The sequence below is a fragment of the Athene cunicularia genome (genome assembly GCF_003259725.1).
Source record: "Athene cunicularia isolate RWA chromosome 1 unlocalized genomic scaffold, athCun1 chr1_part1, whole genome shotgun sequence".
NCBI classification, from domain to species: domain Eukaryota; kingdom Metazoa; phylum Chordata; class Aves; order Strigiformes; family Strigidae; genus Athene; species Athene cunicularia.
Genome location: NW_020799091.1, coordinates 19,460,451 through 19,487,275, shown reverse-complemented (window position 1 = coordinate 19,487,275; position 26,825 = coordinate 19,460,451). Strand labels below are relative to the sequence as shown.

Sequence of the window (26,825 nt, the reverse complement as noted above, 5' to 3'; positions counted from 1 at the left end):
GGGGGGGAAATATGTCTGTGCTGTGGAAAACAGAGTATGTTTATGTAATTAAGACTGTTTCATAATAGTTATACACAACTGGGCTGAATTATGATTCTGAATTAAGGTGGGAGTTGCATAACCAACCCCAGTAGTATTTTCTAACTTTTTAATGTTCAACTTTGCAACCTCAGCATCTTTTAAAAAAACCTTTTTTGGGGTAAGTAATCTGAAATACATGGGATTAAATATAGATTTTCATAATTTTATAACATATAGCCTTAACACCTTTAAAAGATGGACATTTATCACCAGCTTACTGTCATACTGCAAATATCAAAATTAAATGTCATGATTTATTGCAAAGAAGGTTACCTACTGTGCAATAGAAAGCATGCACATGCAAACTATAGTACAGAAAAAAAAAGCTGTAGCTTTGAAGTCAGAAAAAATAACAGCTTATAAAAAGGAGTTTTTAATTCACCACTTTGAGGATAAAGCCAAGTCATACAGAACAAAAGGCTGCTGCATACAAGATCCTTGCTTTGTTATATTATTTAATCTGAAACATAACATCTCCCCCCTTTAACAGAAGTCAATAGGAATTAGTCATAGAATACAGAAGACACTCTGAAGAGTTATATTTGAAAAGTCAAGCTCTATTGGTGAGATTCATCTGACCAAAGCAAACATCTGCTTCTGAGGGAGTTACCCGAACTTTCTCTACACAGGGATGGTGAGGGGTGGCTCTTTTAGGGTGTTAAGCTGTTTTGTTCTAAACACCTCCCTTCATCATTCCTCTCCACTGAATACAGCATCAGCTTATAGATGTAGCCATTATAGATATCCACAGTCAAGGAGGTGGCATCCTACTCTGGGTTTGTCAAGGATGCAGGATTTTGGATGCCTTTGACTATTTTGACTTTAATTTCTCTGTTTCAATTCATTAACTGTATAACAGACACTATACATTTTGCATCACTTCTCTTGCAAAGATAAAAGTCAGTAATAACTGCAAAAGTTGTAACAACTGCTTTACAGTGGTAGAAGCACAGAAAAGCCCAGCAGTAATTATTAACTCACATTCTGCATGGAATATAAAATAGCGTGTAGCAAATAAGGCCAGGCATAGGTTTTGCCTATCCTGTGCTTTAAATGAACAAAGGCCTAGTGGGAAATAAGATATGCAACAATGTAAATAAAACCAGTATCAGGGTGACTGTATATGAAGAAATATAATTATGGTTGCAAGCCTCAATTCTGGCACATTCCAATTCTGGTGAATTTTCTCAGAATAGGGGATTCAGTTTGTAAGAAACATTTAATTAAGAAAAGAAAACTATTTTTAATTTTTAATGTTTTTGTTTATTTAGCAGGAGTGAAAAATAAAAATAATCTACAATCTAAAAACTCAGTTTTCCTCCTTAAAATTAATTTTTAAAAGTTAAAGGGAAAATCAACTTTTAGGAAGACAGATACAATCATTCAATATTGAATTGCAGTTTTCATCTAACCTGATATTGGCATCTAGAGGAAGCTAACTTCAGAAGTCTGAAGGTCTAAAGACAAAGTCAGAGCTACTCGCCTTCGGCTCTCTTTCTAAAACAGAGAAAGAAATAGAAATCTCCAGAGAAGCAATTAATCTGAAATGGCTTGAAAGTCTGCCTTCAGTAGTCACTGAAGCTTACCTTATCTGGCTTGCCTGTCTTGAGGTACCTAATTCTCTCCACTGATAATCAGTGGGAGTTTGGGCTGACAGATTTGATGTTTAAGCATTAACTTTTACTTCACTAAAACTGGTGGATATAACCCCTTATTTAAGAAAGATGTAACTAAGAGCTAATCTTTTTAAGAAACAGTCACAACCTATATCTCAAAGGCACACGTCACTGCCCAAAATAACATGCAAGTTCAATGGATGCTGGCAGCGCACTGCCTTAGCACAAATGAAGCAGTAAGAGTAAGAATGAGGCCTATCACTCAGAAAATTAAAGGTAAGAAAAGTAGAGGGCAACTGAAAGGATGTAAGTGATCAGTAGGAACAGTAGGTCTTTCTCCTATTAGGTTGTTTACAGCTCATGAGGTGTTGATAATGAATCATTACTGCTAAGGCCCTTAGTGCACAACTCCTGTTTTAAGGCTATTGCATCTTATCCTATTTCCAATACATTCCAGTCCTCCAGGTAACTCCAGTCCTCTGGAGTGATATATCAGTGTTCTTTTGTTTGGCAATTATTTTCTTAATAGAAAGCTGGCAATATGGAAAGTTTCAGTCTAGATGGATTCCCTGGTTTCTACTGCATTTTTTTAAAACAAGAAATTTAGAGAAACACAGCCTAAGTATTTTGTAGCCAAGCAACATAGCCAATAGGATCTACCATCACAAAGTAGAATTAAAAAACTCAACACACTATTGCATGTTTGTTTAGTAATATTTTATATTCACATGCCAGTCACAACTTGGACTCTCTGTACCCAAAAGCCATAGCAGTCAGCATGTATTTATATTGTAGGCACCAAAACTCAGTGCTGTTGAAGTGGTGCTAATGCAACCATTCCCAGAATTAGCTAAGTCATTGTATGAGATAAATATAAATAATATTATCAGCCTGAATATAGAGTAAAAGCATGTTAATAAATTAATGTATTTATAATAGTCATCTGCTTCTGTAATTAGAAAAAGTCTAAAAAAATAAATTACTGCAAAGCTGTAACTACCACTCACTTTTTTCAGATTATCCCCAAACACAATAAAGTAAAAGTTAACTGAAAAAAGTGTTTTGCAGCTTTACTGCAATGTATGCAATACTAGAATAATTGTGATCAACCTAATGGCGAAGTTAAATAAGAACCTTGCAAACCTACTCTGCAACAAACAGATGATTACTTACAGCCACTGCAAGACTGGGCTAAAGGGCTAGCCACATTAGTAAGTACAACATAAGAATAAAACCCATAGGAAATAGTACTTCTTCAGTACAGGTCAACGATTAGCCCCTTCTCTGTAACTCAGGAATTTCAAGTTCACTTTAATCTAGTGTAATTGAGCTAACCAGCTCTTACATTAAAAAGTAATGATTAAGTTAAATTTCTTGCAGACATTCTGTACCTAAAACAAACATGCAGTATGCCTCTGGCAAAGAAGGATACTAATTATAGGATTGACTCATAAGATGAAAGGTTGCACAAGTTACTACTAGAAGCAGAAGTATGGCAAACTGGTTTGAAAAAACATATTGAAATTCTCATACTTCCCAGCTAAGATGAGAATTTAATTTTCTAACTGTACTTAGCAGTGTCAAGAAACAAAACTAAATATTCTTGCAAACTGCTTGTTCATATTTTAGATGAACAAACTAAAAGTGAATATTGCAATTATAAACTTCATCATGTGATACACTACGGAATTTTTTAACCTAATAAAGATGTGAGGTCTCTGCAGTGAATTTTTAGTACACAAAACCATGCATCACTTAAGTATTTTGGTCATTCTCAGCTTTCTTTTGCTATATAAAACATGCTCTTAAAATAGATATTTAAGGATTCATTGAATTGTCAGTCTATGGATCCCTAACTTCACTCCCAATGTAACTTTATTCTGTGATTTAAAAGGAATCATAAAAGAAACACATCATCAAGACTCTAGACAACTGTGGGGAAGGATAAACAAGTTCAAAAGTAGTTTTGTATTTCAAACTGAAGATTTCACTGGGATTAGCAGATAGAGTTGCCAGCTGTGTGTTAGAACAAAGATCCAAAATTTGCCCTGTGTACTGATTAAATACAACCTTCTGAATGTCAGATGGGCACCACTTATGTAAACCTCTATTAACAGTTGCATGAGCTTGAGATGTGAATTAATGAAATAAATGAAATTTGATTCAATTTATTTTAAAATCACAAGTTAACATTTCCATTTTAATTTCAAGCTATACATTTTTCTTCATATTCTAATAAGCAATGAGGAATGTGTTTTCAAAGATATTTACACTGGAATATTGTGTTCTCTCTGAAATACAAGAATATATACTTTGGTAGATAAAAATGGACTACACATAATTAGTGCATTTCTCATGAGGAAACTAGAAAACCAATGCCTTTCAGTGCAGTTCAGCTTGGTCAAATTCATACCATCTAATTAAACTTTACTGAATTATGATCATACATATTTTATATACTAAATTTTCAGAGATTATAAACAGTGTTGGAACCCAACATTTCCATTCCTATTTATTATGATTTCCCTTTGTATGATGGAAGCCATTTACATTACATCTACTCACTCTGAAAATCATTTAATATTTATACTGCTAACAGCTTCCTAAATAGAGACTGCTAATAGTAAACATCTAGATTTTATATTAGAGAGGATGATTTTTTTTTAAAGCTTCAAACCTCAAGTATTCAAATTTTCCCAATCCCTCCCCCAATCATAATAAATTAACACTTTCAAGAGGTCCAGATATTATCATTTTCCTTTCCCTAGATTTTCTGTTGTTGAAGAATGTGGTAGGTGCTTATGCTACAACCTTCTCAGTAAGGGTGCTAATATAGCTCCTTGCTCACTACTAGAACACTTGTTTTTGTAAAATCAGAAAATTTCTTGTCTGAGGCCTCTTCTACTGTCAGCATAGACAGAAATTAGTCATCAGTGTCAAAAGGATTTAAAAGAGATAATAAATGGTAACATTATTCAATATACTGTGTTCACTTAGGAAACCAAACTGAAGACAACGCAATTCTAATCTTACCATGTATCTTAGTAAGTTGTATCTTTATAAGGTTTGCAATAACACTTGAATTTACAACTCTGAAATTACTTTTAGCAGCCAGAACACCTATGGGCCACTGGCAACATTCAGTATTTTTCAAATATTTAACAGTTAAAACCAATTAAAGACAAAATCTTTGTTCTTATAAACCTGGCCTTCAGTGGCCAGGAACAAAAAAGGAGTTTCACCTCAGAGAATGCTAAACTGACAGGAAGGAAAAGTCTTTCACTGCTCCAGAGACTAGTATGGTGCAGGCATTAAAGAAATGATCCACATGCTCAATGATAACCACTAAACATTCTGATAGATGTTCAGTTAACAAACCCAATTTAGCTCAATCCAGATAAATCTAGAATTTAAATGACAGGCATGTAGAATGACAGGAAAATTTTGACTGTCAGCAAGAAAGCCCTTCCTATGATAGTCTCTTACAGCCCCAGGCGTGTCTGTGAGGGTCAATCAGCATGAGGGTGGGATGCAAGCCCACCAATTCTGGAAGAGGAAACCTTATGGCCACATCCCACCTGCATGACATCACAAGCTTGCACAAAGTAACAGCAGGGAAGAACCAGAAAGGTTTGGTATTTTTGCTCTGTTGGAAGAGCTACAGCATTCCTTCATTCATCAGCTAGCAAAGGAAGCAGTGATATTCATGAGTCCACCATCAGAGGGACAATAAACTATGAATCCTTAAAAAGTACAAATGTCTTAATTGGGATATTGAGATAAAAGTGAGTATTCTCTTTATTTATCACTTACTAGCATCAACAGCATTTTGCCTAAAATGCATATATAGGACTGCCCTTGAAGCAAAAGAAACGTATTTTCAGACCCACATAAAAACCCAAACATTTACTTTTGCCAGGACAAAGTGAGGTTATGATATTGTTTATTTACTGAAAGATGGGTGATTTTCACTGTTGGTGTTATCAGTTTGGGCTTCCTCCTTCCATTAAGTACCACTGCAATCAGACAGCTCTTGCACTCAAAAAACTCTTCACTGTGGAACTTTCTATCTACATTTTGATCCAGAAGACAGTTTTGCCAAAAGAAAAATCACATACTATGATTACCATATGTAATAAAAGGAAAATTTTATCAATTTCCTTGCAAAACAACATAGAAAACATCAAAGTACATCCTTCTGTAGAGCCTCCAGAAAAAAATACTACCAAGAAGTACACATTAAATCTAAATTTTGTTTGGTTTTGCATTGCTATTGCAGTTTATGTTAGTGAACCATATCTTGATCTTGCATATGCCACAGAAATACTTATTTGTATCTCAGCGACACTTTATTTTTAAAGCTGCTCAGAAAATATTTTCATTACAGAGGTACAAATACAATTATAATCAAGCAAGGAAAAAAGACAATACTTTTCTGAATGAAAAGGTAGAAACCCCACACCAGTTAATATAGCAGAAATGTCTTTTAATGTTTCTTTTGTGTAGATTCATTCCCTGATGTACAGCATTACTCATTATAGTGTGTGAATCAGTGCATTAAACTTTTGGTTCAATAAATTGTATATAAGAATGTATGCTCCACTTGAATTTACAGCTACCAAGTTTCATCCCATTACTCATAAACCAGTTTCTGGAAAACTGTGGCATACTGTCATATTTTCCTTCCTGTTGATCATACTTTTTTGAGGGGGGGAAGGGCAAAAAAAATGATCAGAGGTAAAATTTTGTCCATTTATGTTTTTCTTCTTTTTTTTTTTTTTTTTTTTTTTTTAGATGCATTGATTTTTACTAAAACTTACAGTCTTTACAGAGCTGTATTGAGCTTTCTAAGTTTCTGTTGGATGTTACCAGCGGAACTCCTCTAGGATTTGCTGGTCAATCTTAATGCACCTAGTAATACAAAGGTAGTGAGAAGCAAAACAGAGGTCTACCCATTATTTCAGATTAAAGAGCAGAATAATTGAAATAGAAAGTCTGACCTAGTCACCTGTACTTCACACAAACACAAAAAGCCCACAGGAAGTAGGAAAGAAAGTCTGGTGGATTAGTCAGATAATCATTTAAATGGAAATCCACTAATTTAAAGCTTAAGCTTTACTTCAAAAATACAACTCAAATTCTTAACTATTTGGACAAATTTCTATTGAATAAAAGAATAGTCTTACTGCTATACTTTCATTAGCATATCCAGACAGCAAGGATAGCAGATAAGCTTCTCCCCTCTTTTTGAAAAGCTATGAGTATTAAATTGGAATTTTTTTTTAACCATTACTTGTGGCTGGAGTCAGAATCGGAGAATTATGAACAGTGTAATAATCTTAAGAAGATCTCTTAAAACAATTGAGCTGTATTCAGACATTGATTTGTTAAGGCATGAAAATAGAATCACAGAAGAGGCCCAGGCCCTGCACTGCTAAGTACTGTACCATCTAGGCTGCATATACATACTTGTGATGTAAAAATCAAAGAGTAAGGACAAGCAGCCAACACATAGTCAACTAAGGAAAAAATTCTGGACACAAGTTATCAAGAAAAGGACTCTCAGTCAATATCCCAACCTGTTCTGCTGAGTTTTGCATCAGAAGACACCATAGAACAGATCATCCAGAGATGGGTGACAAGACTAACTAGCTCATAGATCTGGATGGCTTCAGTGTCAGCTGGGCACATAGCTGCTCAGTGGTTTAAAAGTTTTGGGATGACCACTGAAGAGTACAGAGAACTTTGTAGGTGCTTCATCAAATTCCAATCCCATTGCCTCTTGAACCAACTATGACAGTCTCCAATTAGGCATCTATTGAGAGCTTCCTGCCCAGTCCATGCACATGTATTTCCTTCCATGGTAGTCAGGGGAAAGCAAGTGAACCACAATCCCTCTGGCCTAATCTAAAGCTGCAAACCACCTTGAGCCAGAATCAGTGCAATACTCCTGAAGACCATAGTCTATTTACGGTTGCAGGTTCCTTGGGCTTTTTCATGTTTTCACAATGAGGTAGCTGTCAAGCAGGACAGTTGGTGATGCAATTTTGGAGTCAAGATCCTGGGCGTATTTGGATATTTCAGCCTTAAGTACTTCTAAATACTTGACAAGGCTAATGCTGTCTATACTAAGCATATTTCTAAAGTATTCACTACTAGTTTAGTTCTTTCAGTTTGTAGCTTGAACTGGGTTACTTGAAACTCATTTAGTGAAATAAAATTTCACTGTGCAAAGAAATCTAAGTTAGATTTGAGGTAGCAGGCACAAAATAAGTGACCCTGACTACTGTCATTATAAATCTTCAATGAACATGAGTAAATTTCAAATCATCATTAGAATTGCTGAAGTTTTTCAGGTTACGATCCTTTTACTATAATCTCAAATGGTAAGTCTTTTGTAACAGAACAGACATGTTATACTGAGTATTTCTACAGAACTTACTAGTATGTGAATCGATTCATTGGAACAGACCTCACACCTACAGTTTTGCAGCACTAAGCTATATTACACACAACTGGAAATGCTTCTGATAAAACCAATTTTCTTCTGTAAAAAGTAAACTGCATGGAACTAAAAAAATTAAGCATAGTGCAAGGAAGTGGACAAAAGTTTAACAGTTTAGACTGACTGGAAGCCCTGGGAGCTTTGGCTTCCAGATTTTGATTTCTTAGTAAAGAGTCTGGCTGGCTACACAGAAACTCTGTTGGGTTTGGAAGCAGCACCTCCTTGCAATGTAATTTCAACATTTTTTAAGCTAAATTTTCTTCTGTGGAAAATCTGTGGGTTTTGTTTGTTTTTTGTGGTTTTGTTTTGTTTTGGGTTTTTTTGAAGAGTAGAGGGGGTGGTGGATAGAAATGAGGGAAACACTTCTGACCAGTTCTGTCGACTAACTGTAATACATATTTAGTGATAACAAGCTACATGATAAAGTACTTCTATACAGGCAGAGAAATGAGAGGTATGGACAACAGGAGTTAGCAAAAGTAAGTTGGGAGTATTTATGTAAAAAAGGCTATTCTCTGAGCTGGGCAAGGAGAAAGTTTTAGAACATGAGTAAACTATGCAATGAATCTAAATTTCCTCTCCATTAAGTAACATTTCAGAACCATTATAACTAATTTTAGTTGTAACATCTCTGTTATTAAAAGAAGGAAAAATCTGCCCTTTCTGTTTGCAACTCTTTGTTTTAGGAGGGGAGCCCAACATGTAAAGCAAATTCAGAACAGGAAGAAAAGGAGCTGTTTGACTCCAAGTCATACATGTATCTTTCCCCAATGGGTCAGAAGCATCACAATTATCAAGTACAAGAAATCGAAAACACTTAGGTTTTCTAGGTTAACTCTCTTTGTTCTATGATGAGTGAAAGAAATAAAATAACTTTAAGACATGAGTAGCAATTCTCATCTCTCTGAAACACCTAGTCAAATTCGTTTCAGACTTCCTGAAGATAAGTTACTCTATCATCAGGTCACATATGGAAAATATCAGACTGACTTATTACATTTTTACATAAGTATACATTTCAGATATGAGATAGTGGAAAGCTAATGTCTCTGTAATAAAACACTACTGATATTTATAAGCTAGTGATGCTATTAGCTGTACCTAAATTAGCTATCATTCAGTGTGACTTTTGTGAAAGGTTTATACAATAATCCAGCTGCTTTCTATCAGTGTCTGACATGGCAAAAAGGGTTATGAGAGATGCTGTGAGGTAACTCCAAATCAGAAAAAAAAATACTAAAATAAGATGGATATATATATGTTGGAATAGAACCAAATAATTAAGAATGGTTTCACTTGTTACACACTTTAAGCTGCTGGTTGTCTCACATGCACATAAGCAGCCTACCTTCAAAGGCTGGTTTGCATTAATAATACAAAGTTTACTGTATAAAGCAACCAAATAAAAATTTCAGAAAAACTTAATAGCTGGAAAAACATTTTCTGGAGTCTGAGATCTTTCAAATCACGAATTTCCACTATGTAAACCGAGGAACTAATGTGGAATTGAATGTCATCCAAAAGTTACTCTCAAGTTAAAATGCTGTATTTATGTTTAATGAAATAATATAAGAAACTCCAGCAAAGCTGAGACAGTGGGATTTTTTTTTCTTTTACCACTAGCAAAAGTATTTTACAAAATACATATGTGGCCAGCAGACTTCCAGCCCTCCCCTTACCCACCATATTCCCCTGCACAGTGTAATTTCTAGTTTTTTATCTTCTTTGTTCTGAAGTATAGTCTTTGCATAACCCAAACACCCATTACACTCACATGAAAGTTTACAAAACCACAGATCCTAATCTTGTAAATGTAAATAAGTAGATTTATACCAAATCTTACTTTTTCTATACCAGCTACTTTTAACACCAGGAACAAGGAAATATCACCAGATTTTATCCCTTAAATAGCACTTTTCATTAATGAAACAACATACCTTGTAGATTTAAAGAGTGAGACTCAGCTGCAGTTTAGGACACTTAAATTTAATTCTCAGAAAAACAACTCTGTAAACATACAGAAGCAAACTAATAAAAAAATCTGCAGAAGAAAACTGTAAAGGGAGCTTTGTGATCAGTCTTAGTAGAGGTAGTCAAAGTATTGCAGAAGTTCCTTAAAGAAACAAAATTTAAAGCGGCTAAGATATGAACACCTCACATGAACACATAATGTCTTCACTATGATCTGCTATATAAATTTTGTCTCAACAAGCCATAGTCTTTACTTTTATTTCTCATCTTTGTAAAAACTGTTTATTTTCTGGTTTATATTCTTTATATTTGAAATCACTATGTATTGGGTTAAGCCCAGGAAGAAGGGATGTGTGGGAAGAAGGTATTTTAAAATTTGGTTTTATTTCTCATTATCCTACTCTGATTTGATTGCTAATAAATTAAATTAATTTCCTCAAGTCAAGTCTGTTTTGTCCATAACTGTAATTGTTTGAATGATCTCTCCCTGTCCTTGTCTTGACCAATAAGCCTTTCATTGTATTTTCTCTCTCCTGTCCAGCTGAGGAGGAGGGTGACAGAGTAGCTTTGGTGAGCACTTGGCATCCAGCCAGGGTCAACCCACCACACACTATCACTGAAATCAATATCTCAAAACATGGCTCATGGCAAAAAAGTAGTAATTTTAGACCCAAGTGCAGGTTTATTTCAAATGCCATGATGCTACAATCAAACTGTAGATATTTCCACTGCTGTGACTTACTCAACAAAACATTTCAGCTTCACTGAAGCAAAGAATGCTTTTATTTCCTGGAACATGTAGAGGCTAGTTTCCCAAGCTCCACATGGAGTGGTAACCTGCCCCCCATCCTGTTCCCTGCCCCAGTTTCCCATGCTCCTTGCTTTATGTCATGAAGACAAGCTGAAGTAGTCCTGGAGAAGGAAGAATGAGTTTGCCTGGACATACTGTGCTGTTATTTTTTTTTAATTTAATAGGGCAGATAATTACAAAAAAAACAAAAACAAAAACAAAAAAAAAACACCGACAAGTATGTTCCTTTGGTGGTAGTTTGGCTGTAAAATGCTCTTGGTGCCTAGGTGTTCATTTCCTCTCTTAACTCTCACAATTTATTCCAATTTAATTGTTTGTACAGTCAAATTCTAGACTGAATTTGCACATAACAGGGGAACACCACTGACTGTATATTGGTCCAGAAAGGAACAGTAATGTGGAAGTGCTAGGAACTATTTTTTTAATACAGCTTGAAAAAAGTTCAATGTCACAGGTGGTCCTGCTTAGTAGAAAGCCTGTCCAGAGGCTAAAGGATTCTGGTGTCTCTGATGCTGTTCTGCATTTTGAACTGAACAATATAACAGCACTTGTGGGAATAGCTGACATAGCCAAGCTGATAAAATAATTCTATTGCTTTAATTTTAGTCTGTCATTTTGTTATGACTAAAAGAAGATAAGGAGTATAGTTTCTAATGGTTTTTGTTTATTTGCTAAGACAGACTAGCTGAAAACATAATGCTTGGTCAAAGAAAGCAATGATATCTTTGGGAAATCTTCTGCTCCTTACCCCAGCCTTTTCCACCTCTCCTTCAGTTGTGACACCACAAGTGCTTTGGGGTTAACAAACATATTAGATTTTAAAATAACCTTAAGAACCGAGCTATTTTAGTTCTTTTAATATCATGGATAGATTCACTATCTAGCTTACTGAAGAGTTTCATTTACAGTTTAAGCATAACCATTGGGGCAGCCCAACACTGGCCTGAGCAGACAGGAGAGTGAACTCTGCAAGCCTAAATTGGTGCTGAGAAAAAAGAATCACTGAAGCATATGTACATCACTTTTCTCTGATGAACAGATACCAGTTTGGGACAGTCTATGCTGCCTCCCATTTCAGAAATTACATCTTTGATTGATTAGGTTTTCACTCTAGTTCACAGTTCAAAGGACATTCTTTCATTCTCTGTTATTCAGTTGAGGAAAAAAAAAAGTCTACAGATGAGAAAAATATCTTCAGTTTACAAAGTGAATATAAATAGTAACTTTAAAAACATGCTTTCATTTCTAATCTAATGTTTAGATGCTGACTCTATATATAGGATTGGTATTTACAGTTTATTTACCTGAACTAAGCAAATTAAAATATAACTATATCATTGTGTATTTAATTTTCTGACATCCTAAAACCACACATAAGTCATTGTGTCCCCTTTAAAGTTTACACAAAGGTGATAGCAATTCTCCTGGCTTCCAATACTCTTTACTTGTTCATTACAGAATCCTTTCAACTTTGCCTCTAGCAATTCACAAACTCATTTTTTCATGAGTAAATATTTAAACCAGATCTGTTTTAAAATGTCTACAGAAAGGAAGAAGATAAAAGCAAGTATTTAGATTTATAGCTAACCAGGTAATAATCAACTGCTACTAGTGCTGAAAGAACTTCATCCATGTCTCAGCTTTAACATGAACCTTTAGTCCGGGTAGGGGGCTGTGAGCCTTTGTGCCCTTATGGTAATGTTCTTAAGCAAACAGAAGATTGCCACACACCTCACGGGACAATTAATTCATTGAAACAGGACATTTAAACTTTTCCTTTTCATCTGTAATGTAAGAGTTAGCTGCACTAATATTTGACTTTCTGTTTCACAGTGGAAAGAAAGGAGGATAAGAAAGGCAGAGAATTGAAACTTAGTCCTCTGATCATTGAGAACTTGCCCTGTACACCTAATGGTCTGTCTCTGTTTAACTTCAAGTAATGCAGTCTTAAACATCTTAATTATCAAAATATTTCATTATTGAAATAAACAGCAAACATTTTCATCATTAGGTGGAAAAAACTTGCTTTCACACACCGTTATTCATACTGCCTTGTAGAATCATGTTTTTGACTTAGTCTTAAACTGAGACATTTCCACTTATTTGATGTTAAGTAGAACTCAAACAGATTTCAGTTCATTTACCTAGTATTGTAGGAATAACTTCCTAGGCTGCTTTGAGGCAGGCATGTACGCTCTTCTAAACTGAGACAGCTTATGTTAGAGACCTGAAGAACCAATACACAAATTCTGAACAAAAGCTTTCTGAAAACCAGTGACAAACAGCAATCATATCTCATGGCAGGATTTCCATTATTTAAGATTTTAACAGTTGGTTAGTATCTAACTAAAGAAGATTTTAATGATTTCAAACTTGTTAGTATTACTTCTATAAGAGCCGGAAATACATGCCAATTCTCACATGCCACCAGAAATATGAAAAATGAGCAATTGTTAACATTTCTGTTATTTAGTCAAGGGCTTTGTCATAGCCATGAGATTATGGAACAAAAAAGTCTCTAATCTGGATTTACCACTGTAGTTCATGCCAGAGAAAGGGTTCTTCATGAGACTGTCTGTGGCCACTTAAAATTAGTAGTAGATTACTAACAGTTCTGTTTAGGAACCAGTCTTAGGCTTATTTACAAAAGCTGTATCACTGTAAACTAAACAATTCTGGGTTACTTCAAAAGACTTGGTAATCACTCTTTTACCATCTTTTAAAAATCAAAATCTGTGATTTTGGAAAGGTGGAAATATGCATATGAGCCACTAACTACAATCAAAGTGGAAAGGGAGGTAATTTCTTCTTCTTCCCTGTCTTTGATTAGCAGAATTCATGTTTGAATAGCATGCTTTCTTAAAAGAAGGGAACAAACCAGAAAAGAGGAGAAACTGCATAAAATGAATTTATGAGTTAGAGATCCTAGATCAGAATAATAGTGCTGCACTTTAGATTTCACTAACTTTCTTTTTTTGTAGATAAAAAATGAAACTAAAAACAAATGAAGGGGACAATACTTAATTTGATCAACTGAGGAATTAATGTATATATAAAATTGCCTGTTTGGATTCAAACTCTGTCTGGAAATACCTTCTGCAACTCACTGAATCTGAAGTGATTTGCTCCAGTAAGTCAAGATCAGCATTTCATTCTTGGCATCAAACCTCATAGTGTTTGCTATGAAGAACATACTTTCTCTAAACACTTTTAAGATATTATGTTGTCTACACTACGTAAATAGTTGAAAACTTTTGAATTTTTACTTTCTAGGTTTACATTATACATGGGCAGGAGTTACTGCTGCAAACATTGTAATTTATGTGATTTATTCCTTTTAAAGAAATCTGATTTAGTAGTTTTCAATGTTGCAATCTTTAACAAAAAATAAGTTATTCTGATTCAGAGGTATATAATGAAGCCACAAGAGAAATGCACAGGAAGTCACATTTATAAAAACTTTTACTATTAAAGATACTGTCTGATAATCTGGTTTTGTAAATTTATTCCCCAAAGGGCACTAAAACTAGAATGAAAGAAAAACAAGGAAGTTTGACTCTTTTGAAAAACAACTATCTTAAGCAATGCATGAAATGGTGAAAAATCCTTATTTCATTAAATTTAATACAATATAAACCAATTTAAAAGAATAATTTAATGCACAATAGCATATCCTTGGTTATATTTTAATTTAGCACAAGTAAAAAAGAAAGGATATTTATATGAAACAGTATGTCCTTATTAAAGTATCATGAGGCATTTCAGAAACTTGACAATTCATTTTTTTCTATAAACAATTGTTTCTGTTTGGAATAGGGAAAAAAAAATCTCCCAAAACATAACTTCACAGTTACAGAAACAAACAAATAAACCCAAAGTTTTCCACAACATTATGTTGGATCAATTTTATTTTTCGTATTATAAAGTAGACAGCAATAAATGCAACAAGAATAATTCACTCCTTTTATTGAATTAAAAATTAACAGGGTGTAGACCACCAATATTCTTGGAAGAAGTAGTAAAAAAGCTTCTGTTGCAGAATAAAGAGGTTCTCTCCTTTCAAAAAGATTCTAATCCTCTCATCAGCCGAAAAGAAATAGAGAAACTGATTACTCATTTCCTTCTTAATGAATACAGCACTATAAAGATATTTATCTGTATTGTTCTCTCTCACTGTAGCCTTAGTACAAAAGTTGTTTTTAAAGTTATCAACAAACTACCCCTTTTGGGTGTCAGAAAAGCATTCATACTCACTGAAGCCTACCTGATAATAAGTAAAGGGTCTAGGAAGGCTGCCTTTCTTTTGGCATTAACACAAAAGAGAAATTAAAATTAATATGACAACATCAGAAGTGGACTCAAGACTCCCTAATCATGTGGTATGACAGGAATGTTTATCCTCAAGTGACTGGTCATAAGAGGGAACTTTGCAATGATAGTGCTGGACCTGCTGAAGTGTATTAACAAAATCATTTGCTAACAAGAAAATGAGCCTTCACAAGAAGTCTTCATAATTGTGTCTGTCATTTTTTGCCAAGGTTTCAAGCTAAACCAGAAAACATTCTAAAGCAAAAAAGTTAATGCCACTCTTAACAGGAGAAAAAGAGCACTTACAGTGAGGCTCATAGGGAGGAGGAGGATCCCCACAAGGAACACACTCCATGTCTTGAAAGCCTCCAAGCTTAGTCTTCCTATAAAATCTAGAAGATAAAGGAATGAAAAAAACCAGTTAATCAAAACCAGTTATTTGTCCTCGCAAAATTAATCAGGTGTTTTAACAAAATTCCCTGTAACTGCAAAATTTGTCAATCTGTCCCAAAGCAAACTATCAGGAAATAGAAGAAAATAAAAGCAAACAGAAGTACATTAGATACTAATTAACAGTACAGCAGTAGATCTAAAGTAAATCGAAGAAAAATTGTAAATCTGTTAGTCCAAATGCATGGTCACTATAATCTTATATTCACATAAAAAATAAACAATTCTGGAGATTTGAGACAGAAATCAGTATCCCGTTTTCCACACAGATCACAACATTAAAGACAAGTATGATAACCTTGCATTATGCAAGCTTATTTACACATTTAAAAAATAAAAAGTGAACTGATTAATCTACAAAACTTTCCTAAAAGACACAAGATATTACAAGGTAATTATCACCACTAACAATATATAATCGACCAGATGCCCATGGGTTCTAGTAAAAGTCCCTAAGACATCCTCTAACTCATAGAGAGAAAAAAATCACTCATAAGTTGGTTCATTTATGTACTTGTACAGAAGGGCATCCCTGCCCCCCCCTCCAAGTTTTAGCATGCTGTGTGACAAATCCTCAAAAAATAAAGAGTATTTTGATTGTTTTGTAGACCATCAAAATGGTAAACATGGATTTTCAGAACTATTATTTTAACAAACCAACAATGCCTCTCTGACCCTTCTCCTCCAGAAAGTTCTTCACTACCAACCAAAATCACAATATCCATGGACTGACTGGAAATTTACAAAGTGACCACATGAGTCCCAATTACATTATACAATTCTCTACTTCGGTTTCATATTCTCACTTAAATGCATACTTTAAAAATTCTAGATAGCAAGCATTTCAAGGTATGAAAAAATGGATATTGCAAACAGAAGTATTAGTTGGATGGTTTAGAAAACTAATAGCAATGAGAGGCCACAAGCAGTAACAGGTGAACAATAAAATAAAACTCTAAAGCAAACTGACTAGCCAGTTACTCATTCCTGAAGAAATTAATGCAAAAACATTAAAAAACCCCAAACTGTCATACCAAAGGAGACATTTTATTCTAAAGACACTTCAAGAACTCTACTATTGAATTTACTGAATTATTGAATATGTTTGAAGAGCTTACTGACTACAGTGAAAGGCAGAAGTCTACATACCTAAAACAGGAAACAAAAATAATACTAAATGAAAAAACAGAACTTTAGAGTGTTATATTTCGAATTTGTATGAGAGTATGACATCCTCTAAAGAACTTATCTACAACAGCTCCCTAATCAAGTAGGTCTGTCTATCTTTCAACCAGTCATTAGTACTAAGCTAGAATCAGTAACTGTGGTCTGTTCAAGATGAGTACATGAATTAAGCATTTTCTGTGTGGTACATTAAAAGTACTAAATCTACTGATGTTGTTACTAACACTGCAAATGCCATTAAAGTATGAAGACTGTATCAGCTAAAGCAAACAGCTTTCCAACTGCTCAAGAAACTCATGCTTTAACAATGCGAACAGAAACGGATTCATAGGCTGTAAGACTGAAGGGGCCACTGTGATCATTTACTCTGAATGAAATGAGTTAATATTTGTTTTTAGCTGACATGCTCACTGTAGGGTTTTGGAGCTGAACAATAGGGAATGGCATGTTGGAAGCCTGTGCAAAAGAGAAATAAATATGATTGCTGAGAGGTAAAACATTAGCTAAACCATTTGGCTTGGCTAGTTATATCCTCTATTCGCTTAGGCAGCATCTAAACTGATGGACTGGTATGAGTGGTGATGTGTTCTATAGTTCTGCTCTCCAAAATGTCCAGAGCAGATGATCTGTGACTCCCCTACCCATGAGTCCCTCCCTCCTCATGTTTCCAACTTTGCTACCAGTAAAAGCAGGTTGTGGCAATAGCTCTCATTTTAACACATACTCAACACACATATCTAGAATACATTCTAGTCCAGAATCCTAAGAAGCATTCCCAGGTCTCCCAGTTTATATCTACCCTTAATTCATGTTTTATGCTGACCACGTTTTTGTTCCTTTTTTTCATCTTCCAAAATTTAGCCTATATTGTTTACACCACAAGAAGAAAATTTTCTCCTTGCTGACAGCCAAATAAGCCCTGTAATACATATATATTAATATGTACTAAGAGCATAAATCAATTCACCATGTGCCTGCAGGTAATATCAAAAGTGGTTGTGAGTAATGTCTAATGCCTGGGGCTGCACCTTCTTATACCATGACTTAAACTAAGCATTGCTAAGTGTTTTTAAATAAAGAGACCTCACTTCTGGCTTGAAAGAAGTAAGTGTAGGAGCTTCAACAGTGTTCAGATATTTGATAGCTGGTATTAAAAAACTATAGAAAAATAAATAAAATGACTGAGAAATATATAGGAACAAATGTAACGACTTTTAAGCATCTCTGAAATATATACCCTGAAAACACAAAGGCTATTACAAGTGTAGATCGTTCTCATAACCTACTCCTATCAATTAAACTACCAATCCATAATTCAAAAAAGCATCAGAAATGCCTTTTAACAAATTCATGGCATGTATTTATAATAGCAGACCTTGGCCATAATGTAAAAAATAGCCTTTTGGAGATCTTAATACTATAAACAGAGATTAGCACAGGTCCTGATTTATAACAGCAGTTTCAGTGAGTCTACACTGTTTTAATTTGTTCCAAAACAATTCTTTCAGATCCATTTATGATTCTCGGCCAGGATCATGCTCTATGACTTTGTCAACATGATCGAGGAAATTCAGGAGCATAAATCACAACCACTACTTTTGACCGAAAAATATATGTAGTATGAGAATTATTAGGCATTGACCTAAGGAGAGGGGGGGGAAAACAAGCAAATAATGTGGTAAGTCTTCAAGAAGCTAACTGTGCATGTTTCTAAATGTTTAATTCTTTGTAACAATGAAGTAAGTCACCAGTAACAATACATTGAAGTATTTTGCTCAGGCACTACATAGACAATACTCTCAAAGATCAGGTAGGTATTATCAAACCATTTTTATAGATGAGATAATTAAGACTTCAATTCTGAAATTATGTGCTCAGATCATAGAGCAAGTTATTGGCAAGGTCAAGATTAGAAACTAGGACCTTCATACATACATGAAGTATACAAACTTTTATCTGGAAGACATGAAGGAGCAAATGTTAACCCAAATTAGTTTTGAATTTCAAGTCTTGTCTTCAGAAATGGACTTACCCTGGTAAACAGTCTCCACATACTGCATTGCTGGTGGCAGAACAGTTAGCCTTCTGAAACCGGTTAACTAATGCACAATCCAGACAAGGCTTGCACTTCTGAAAGCCCCAGTCTTCCTTGAATCTGTTTGGCCTGCATGTCATGCACTGTGCATCCTCCCCATATCCAAAGCCGCATTCCTGTAGGGATTAACAAGCAATAGCAAGCTATTCAGTGAAAGCGTGAACAAGAAGAGAATGCTGGGATAAAATGAAGATCTAGTGTAATTATTACCGAGAGTAGGTCTTTCTAGAGACAAAAGCCATCCTTTTAGCAAGTTCAAATGTGTCTTCCACTGCTAATAATCTCCCTTACTTCTATAAGTAATACTTAGTCATCCACTTTATTCATGAAACCACTGTGTATTTGAATGATAAAGGGCTTCAAGGACTCCCACAGTTTCATTATTACTAGCTTATGGTAGAATTATTGAGCTGTCTGTTTTTTAATTAGGTCAGTCATGTGAAAGTGCAGAAACTGGGACAAGTGAAGTATAAAGGCACTTACTCAGTTACAAAAACAGCAAAGAAGCACTTTGATATTAAGGTTCATAGCTAAGGTGAACAAAGTTAATTGCTGAAGAGAGTGCACTGATCTTCAAAGGCTTAGAATTTCTGTTACCAAATAAACCAGAGCTGGTTAATGACCATCAGCTAGTCATGAAACGTTGCTTAGCCACTAAGAATTCAGAAACTCAATATGCTCCAGTTCTAACAGTTCTTAAACTGTTGGAGAAGTTTAATAGCTCTGCAGATCACAGGGAGGAACAATATTTTACTATACAAGGAATATTGTTAAGGTTGGTTATGTATCCCAAATATAGCTTTTTAAAGAAATGGTTTCCATTCATTTGCAAAAGGACACCTAACACAACTGACAGGCTGTGAAGAGAAACACTTCACCTAAGAACACGTAATAGTTTGGGACTGAATTCTGTGAACTGATTATCAAGAACTATCAATCTATTTCATTTTTATGTCACTATTTCTTAGAATTACCAAGTTACTGAGAGTTGCTACTCCCTTTTCTCATCTCAATAGCCTATTTATTTTTTGCAGTACTTTGGAGGTAAATTCAATGCATTAATGACACACTGCAAAATGGCAAGAGGAATACAACAAATTGCTGTAAAGGAGGATTTATTGGGAAGGGAGTAGGTGGGAAAGGCACAATGTGGGGACATCCTTCTCCACTATGTGGTCTCGGTGGAAGAATAGGACATCTTCCCAGAGGGAAAAAAACTGCAAGAAATCTTCAACAGGGACAACTTAAGAGAAGGCTTCTACCAGTTTCCAACAGACAGACAAATCATTGTAGTTAGTAACAAAAAAAAAGGCATACTACAGTTTCATACACAGTACAGCACAGTCCTACCGTGAAGATACTGACCCTAATAAAGCTGGTAGGCAAAAGGGGATATATATATTTTGTTAAAATTTACTGCAGCCATAGAACATTTTCTACCATTTTATTTCAAACCTACCAGCTTCTACTAGGAATCAATGCCAAAATAATGGAGGGTCTAGCAGTTCTATTTTGTGTCATCTAAAAATATCTTATTGTGTTCAGTTTTACACTCAATTTCATTTATGCAATTACAAAGCTACATGTTTTCCACCAAGGACTGAAACCAGACTAACTACTGTTAGGAGATTTAGCTCTTCTTAAGTCTATACAAACTTTTTCACTGAATCTCATTATTTCTTAACACATTCTTCCTAAATATCTACTCTTTACTCCTTCTATTTAGATCATCCAAATAGTAGTGTTATAGGGTATATTATATAGCTCAGTCAAACCACGTATATTTGGATCTTTTGATAAATCACTTGGAATCAGTCCCGCCCAAGTCCTAGGCTTAAATTAACTTAATTATAAGTTTTTCTTTCCAGACTACCTTTGAAGTTTCTGATCAAAAATAAGCAAACACCAGGAAATAAAGTCAGAATTAAATGCCTTCAACTCATTGGCCCAAACTACCAAAGCTTGACTAAGTTGTTTCTAGCTCTATCAGATACGTTTTGCTATAGTTGGATGTATGGATATATCTTAGTGGTCCTTTAACCTGGAATGGTTTACTTGAAAGCTATAAAAATGGTGGATGCAATATAAAGTAATCTTCTGCCCAAGGAATTTACAGTCTCCAGTCTTTTCAAAGATGGCTTCTAAGTCCTTGCCAGGAATTCTGCAGATATAATCCGTAACAACTACAACTTTATATACATAATTTTTATGTTCACATAATATTTGAGGTAGTTAACTGCCTGGCAGGTGCAAATAAATATTTAAGCTTGTAAACCAGGCAGAACTTCAAACAGATCTGTACTCATAATTAACCACATTCCCAAAACTGAAGGTTACGATTTAGATGATGGATTCAAGCCCTTTGAAATCTTGGACTTTATAATTTAGCAGTCCAGCAAAGATACAAACAATTGACTGTTCATCTTTTATCAGTACATGTGTAAAACTGATGTGCACCAGTTTTCTTAGTGCACTATTTACGAAGCTGTCAAGTTATACGGCTGATGAGATCTGAATAGTTTCCAACTCCCCTCATCCCTTCTATCCTCCCACTCATATTTTCAAAAGAGGGCTCATCTACTGTGGCAGTTCACCTCAGGACGGAAGAAAAGAGAAATGAAAGTTGTAACCTCAATTAGCTAGATTAAAAAAAAAATTAAAATTTTTGTACCAGAAAAAAAAAAAAAAAGCAGCATGTAAATATATGCTATATTTATTTCTCCTATTGTGTACTGTGAAGAACACTTAGCCCACTCTTCCCTTTCCACTTCCCCTTTTCAACACTAACATCAATGGTACAAGGTAACAGTAATGAAAAATTTCTCTCTCAGATGATACACAGTACAAGCCATGAAAACCCAAACACTAATTTAGAAAATTGCATTAAAATTATTTTTTTAAAAAATCCTAAAAATTCAAATGCACTTCTGTTTTCTGGATTTTTATACAGCTTTCACTATCACAGTACTGTAACATCTTGTTATCTTTAATGCATGAATCCCCAGAACAACTTTGTTCAGAATTATGTTTCACTAATGTATCAAGTGAGATGACTTGAAGGCCACCTAGGAATCTTAACAAATTAGGTAACTAAACTCATAACTTTCAAGCTAAAAATATTAAAAGTATACAATAATACACACACCCCTCAAAGTACTAATTTGGCAGTGTTAACATTTTTTTCAGTATATACTACCTAAACACTGATTCAGACAGAACAACCAAAAGTACAAGTACAGCAGACTATAAAGAGTAATGGAGCTAAGTGGCGTGGTTTTTCCCTGAAAGTTGAATGCAATGCAGAAAGTAAATTAACAGTAAATTAGGTTTTAAACATTCTTTCAATTAAAATAACCTCAAATTTCATTTTAAAAAATGCTTTCAGGCATCAAGATCATAATCTGCAAGTACATTTTAGAATTTGTTTCTACTTCCACTGATTAGCCACAACCTACGTAAGTCCCTAAACAGTACAGCACAGAGAAGTTCCACTTAAGCCACGATGATTACAAGAATACTTGGGTATTCTCAAGAAAAAGCCTTCCAGTCATTAAGACAATTTTTTTTCCTTTTCAGAGCCAAGATGCAGGTATCCTTTGCCTTGCAAGGAAGCAACCTATGAAATGTAGCCCTGCCTTAGCAACCATCAAACTGCCTCTGTTTCACAGGCTCTCTGTACAGCTGCAGTCTCTTGGTGACAGTATTTATCATCCTGTATTTGGTGGCAATGCTGGCTTAAGGCACTCTCTCCCTTTCATCTCTTCTTTTTCCTCCTTGTCATACATTGTCTTCAGCTGTATCGATACAACTGACTATGAGGCTGAGCTGTAAGTCTGACTGATCCAGGTTAAAAGCGATCAGTTCAGTGATCTGTTCCATAGTGCACCCTAAAAATCTACTCTGTCAGCATCACTGCACTGTGAAAAAACTTACTATTGCCAAAACCATCATTTCAGTGTTTCTGAACTATGACCTCAGATGTGATATGTTAACACTGTAGAATTGCAGTGAAAGTTCTGAGTTGCAATATGAGTTTAATGAGGCTGAGACAGGGACTGCTTTTTCATATATAAATAAAGAAAATTACATGGAAGCTATAGAGAGTTACAGATTTTTTTATTTTTATTTTTAAAAAAAGGCAAAATATGGTGAAAGGACTGGAAGGACTAATTTCTGTACTGGAACATTTTCAGGAAAAGGCTAAAACCCAGACTATCCCAGTTTATTTTTTTTCATTAATTGTGATTTATATAAATTTGAATCACATAAAAGGTTTGATTTATACAGAAACACATTATTGGTAAGACAGGACAAAAAAGACTCTTACAAATCAAGCCACAGCAATGACTACTAAGGCCCTGGCAACTTTAAGCCACTTAAGGAATGAAAGATACTAAACCACTTAAACTTAACTACATGATGCTTTGTTTCCTACTAAATGAATCAGAAATGAAATAATGCTGAGCCACATGAAGCAAACAGTTCCTTCTGAATCAGTACAACCATTTTAGTCTCCCACCCCCGAAGAAAGCACTGCTTAAAAAAACCCCAAACCAAAACAAAAACCAAACCAGACAAAAAAACCCACCCCACACACTCAAAAGCAAGCTGCATCAGTGGTTCAAAGACTTCAGAAACATTACCAAGGACACATGTTTATGAGAAAAAAAGGCTATATAGTTTGGGGTTTTTTTACAAAAATAAACAAATAGAAGCAAACAAACAGGAGAAGCAGCTTTCACTCCATTCCCCGTCAGTGCTAAATGGTTCATAACAAAGCTGTCTTTCTTATAATGGCAATATGTTAAAAGTACTTTATAAAAAACACAATCAACATAAGTGATCAATGGATTTTAGTTCTAAGTTAATGCAACATCTGCAGCACTGTTGCTAGAACAGTTGATAAGGAATCACAAAGGAAAAGTGGAGGGTGTACTATTTTTTCTTATTTGAAGGAAGAAAAAATCACTTTAAAAACATTATTGAAAAATAGAGCCCCATTAAACTGAGACAACAATACCTGAAAAGAATAGTCTAGATTCGGAACTAGTTACATGAAATAAGACTGGGTTTTTTATTTAGTTTTTTGTTTGTTCGTTTCATGCTATAAAGGGTATCTAAAGTTGCTTATCTATGCAGACAGGAAGGTTAATCCAATAGACTGTGCACTAGTTCGTAACTGAAATTAAACACTCATCACAGAATCCTAGAACAGCCCAGGTTGGAAGGAACCTTGAAAGAACTCTGGTCTAACCTTTCATGGGACAAGGGGTAGAGATGAGATGATCTAGCACCCTGTCCAATTGCAGCCTAAAAACCTCTAGTGATGGGGACTCTGCCATGTTCCTGAGGAGGTTGTTCCAATGCATGAATGTCCTCACTGTAAAAAATGTCTTTCTTACATAGAGATAAAACCTCTCTCTTGGTACAACTCGTACCCATTGTCCCTTGTCTTGTCCATGTGGCACTTTGTGAAGAGGGAGTCTCTATCCTCTTTTTACATGCTGTGGCCTCCATTTACTCTGTTCCACCAAAATTTCCTGCATTACCATGGGCAAGTTGATTTCTGTGCTAGTGTCTCATGTATAAATTAAGGAAAGGCAGCAGCATTTCCCTAACTTAGAAAGGTATTACGAAATGCTCACATAGTATAGCAACAAAGGTCATATACATAAATCAAGTTAACAGTTGTAAAAACAGGTATATATAACATACTCTGTACAGGTGTTATTTCGCTCTGCACATGTATCCATACTGTTGACACAAGTCTGTGGTATATCTGAGTATATCTGGTAACACAGGAACAGACTAGACTGTCAGACGGGACCTGGTCTGATTAAGCTTTAACCACACCTGATCTTCAGGTGTCACTGTGTCTTCCCTTAAGTTCAGGGACAACTAATGACTGTTGATTTAACGGGGTTTTGTAAATCCACAATAAAAATCCCAACAAAGATTAGGAAAAACAGGTATCACAGTTAGGTAACAACATAACTATTTTTGATTTCTATAACATTGTTTACGCAGTTTAACAAAGGCAGAAGGAGGAAAGTACATGCACAGGTGTACCTATGCTCTAAACTGGTTGCTGATCAATTCAGTGGCAAGGTATTTAAGTCATAGTGCCCAGCTGTACCAGGGTATTTATTTTAATTTTTGAGAACTCCAGTTTTCCTTTCATAGTGTTTAGCCTACTACCTCTACTTGGTTTTTCAAAGGAACATAGTTCCTACTTTTGTACAGTCAGTAATAACAAGAAGGAAATCTACAGATTTATATTATAACTAAGATGAAGTAGTTTCTCGTAAATAAGAGTGAAGTGAGGGCTCTACAGTCCTTGACATTAGACTTGTCTGCTTGAGCTTACTCAGCAGTAGAAGTTCTATGTGAACCAAGTTTCAAGGGAAGGAAACAGGGACACATGTTTATATCAACCATTCACATGGTCCACTGCTGCATGACCCAACAGTTGGTCTTTTGTATTCAACAACATAGGCTGAGTTTTTTTGTTACTAACATAAAAAAGAAACCTGTCAGTCAATTGCTTGAAACACATTGGGGGGGTGGGGGTGGGGGAACTAAACCAAAAACCCCACTGGTCGCATTGTATTTTACTATATACTTAGATATACAGTCATGCTCACACATCCAGCAGTATATCTAGTTTTATCTATGAGCAGTAAATAATTTGATAGGAAAACAGACACATTACCTGTTATTAAGAAACAGTTATTAAACTACAGAATAATTACATCATTGTTCTCTCACATGTAAAAAATAATAAATAAAATAAAGCAAACAAAACTCTCCATGCTGCAAATTACTTCAAATATATCATTGAATCCCCTTTCCCTTTGCGTTCTGACCTTTGACTTAACATACTTTGTTACTTCAAGCTGTCATTCAGCAAGACTACTTTCAACTGCATTTCAGGAACAGCCATAGCATCCCATCCTTCACTACACTTCAACATCATTGTATGACTAAACATTAACTATAACTGACTTACATAGAAAGCAATCCTCACTAAAAGTGTGAAATTAAATATATCTGTTAACATACTGAACACTAGCTACAGGGGGTGGAGAGTTAGGGAAAATGTGCCACTCAATTTCAGTAAATCTCTTCAAACCACCCACAAACCACAATACTTAACTTGTGCCTTTTTTCAGAGCTGAATATAGTAAGAAGTACAAAGCCACAAACTGAAAGCTTCTTTTTCCCTGTTGCTTAAACATCCATACACACCAAACTTAGTAATGTTTCATGTTAAAAAATTTCAAAAATAGCATTTTAAATTCCCCCTTGGATCTACATAACATATTTGCCTACAGAAGCAATGCTGTAAATTAAATTTCACTCCTAAATAACACCCTAAATTCTACCTTTATCATCCTTTTTACACTATCAGTAAGAGTACAAAACAGAGTTTGCCCTTCTGTATACAAAAGGCATTGGGCAGGGCAGCTACTTCCCTCTTCTCTTGCTTTATGGCCCCACCTCTCAGGTACTGATTAGACTGTACAGTTACAACAGGCAAGATGTAGGTATAGTAGCTGGACACTGAAGAAAGAGTCTTACGCTTATGCATGAGACTTGACAAGTCTGCTCACCCTTCATAATACCAGCTTGCACTCTTTTTTTGCCTGACCATCTTCACACCTCTAGCATGACACACCCGCTCCCCCAAAACATCCAGTCTCTCCATGATGCATAACTCATTCTGTTACCTCTCACACCTCCAGTGATCGAGTTGGTGAATCTCACCATATTCTTCCCTCCTTCTCTCCCCCCCCCCCCCCC

General features: G+C 35.2%; 1 protein-coding gene across 1 annotated transcript in view; it reads right to left on the bottom strand.

Moving 5' to 3' along the window:
- Positions 1-26,825, bottom strand: part of TNFRSF19 (TNF receptor superfamily member 19) — a 69,551-nt gene that overhangs the window by 25,241 nt on the left and 17,485 nt on the right. The window contains exons 4-5 of the mRNA XM_026857316.1: positions 18,960-19,138; positions 15,599-15,684 (exon numbers count right to left, since the gene is read on the bottom strand). Coding sequence (XP_026713117.1) covers positions 15,599-15,684; positions 18,960-19,138 — 265 coding nt within the window. The remainder of the gene's footprint in view (positions 1-15,598; positions 15,685-18,959; positions 19,139-26,825) is intronic.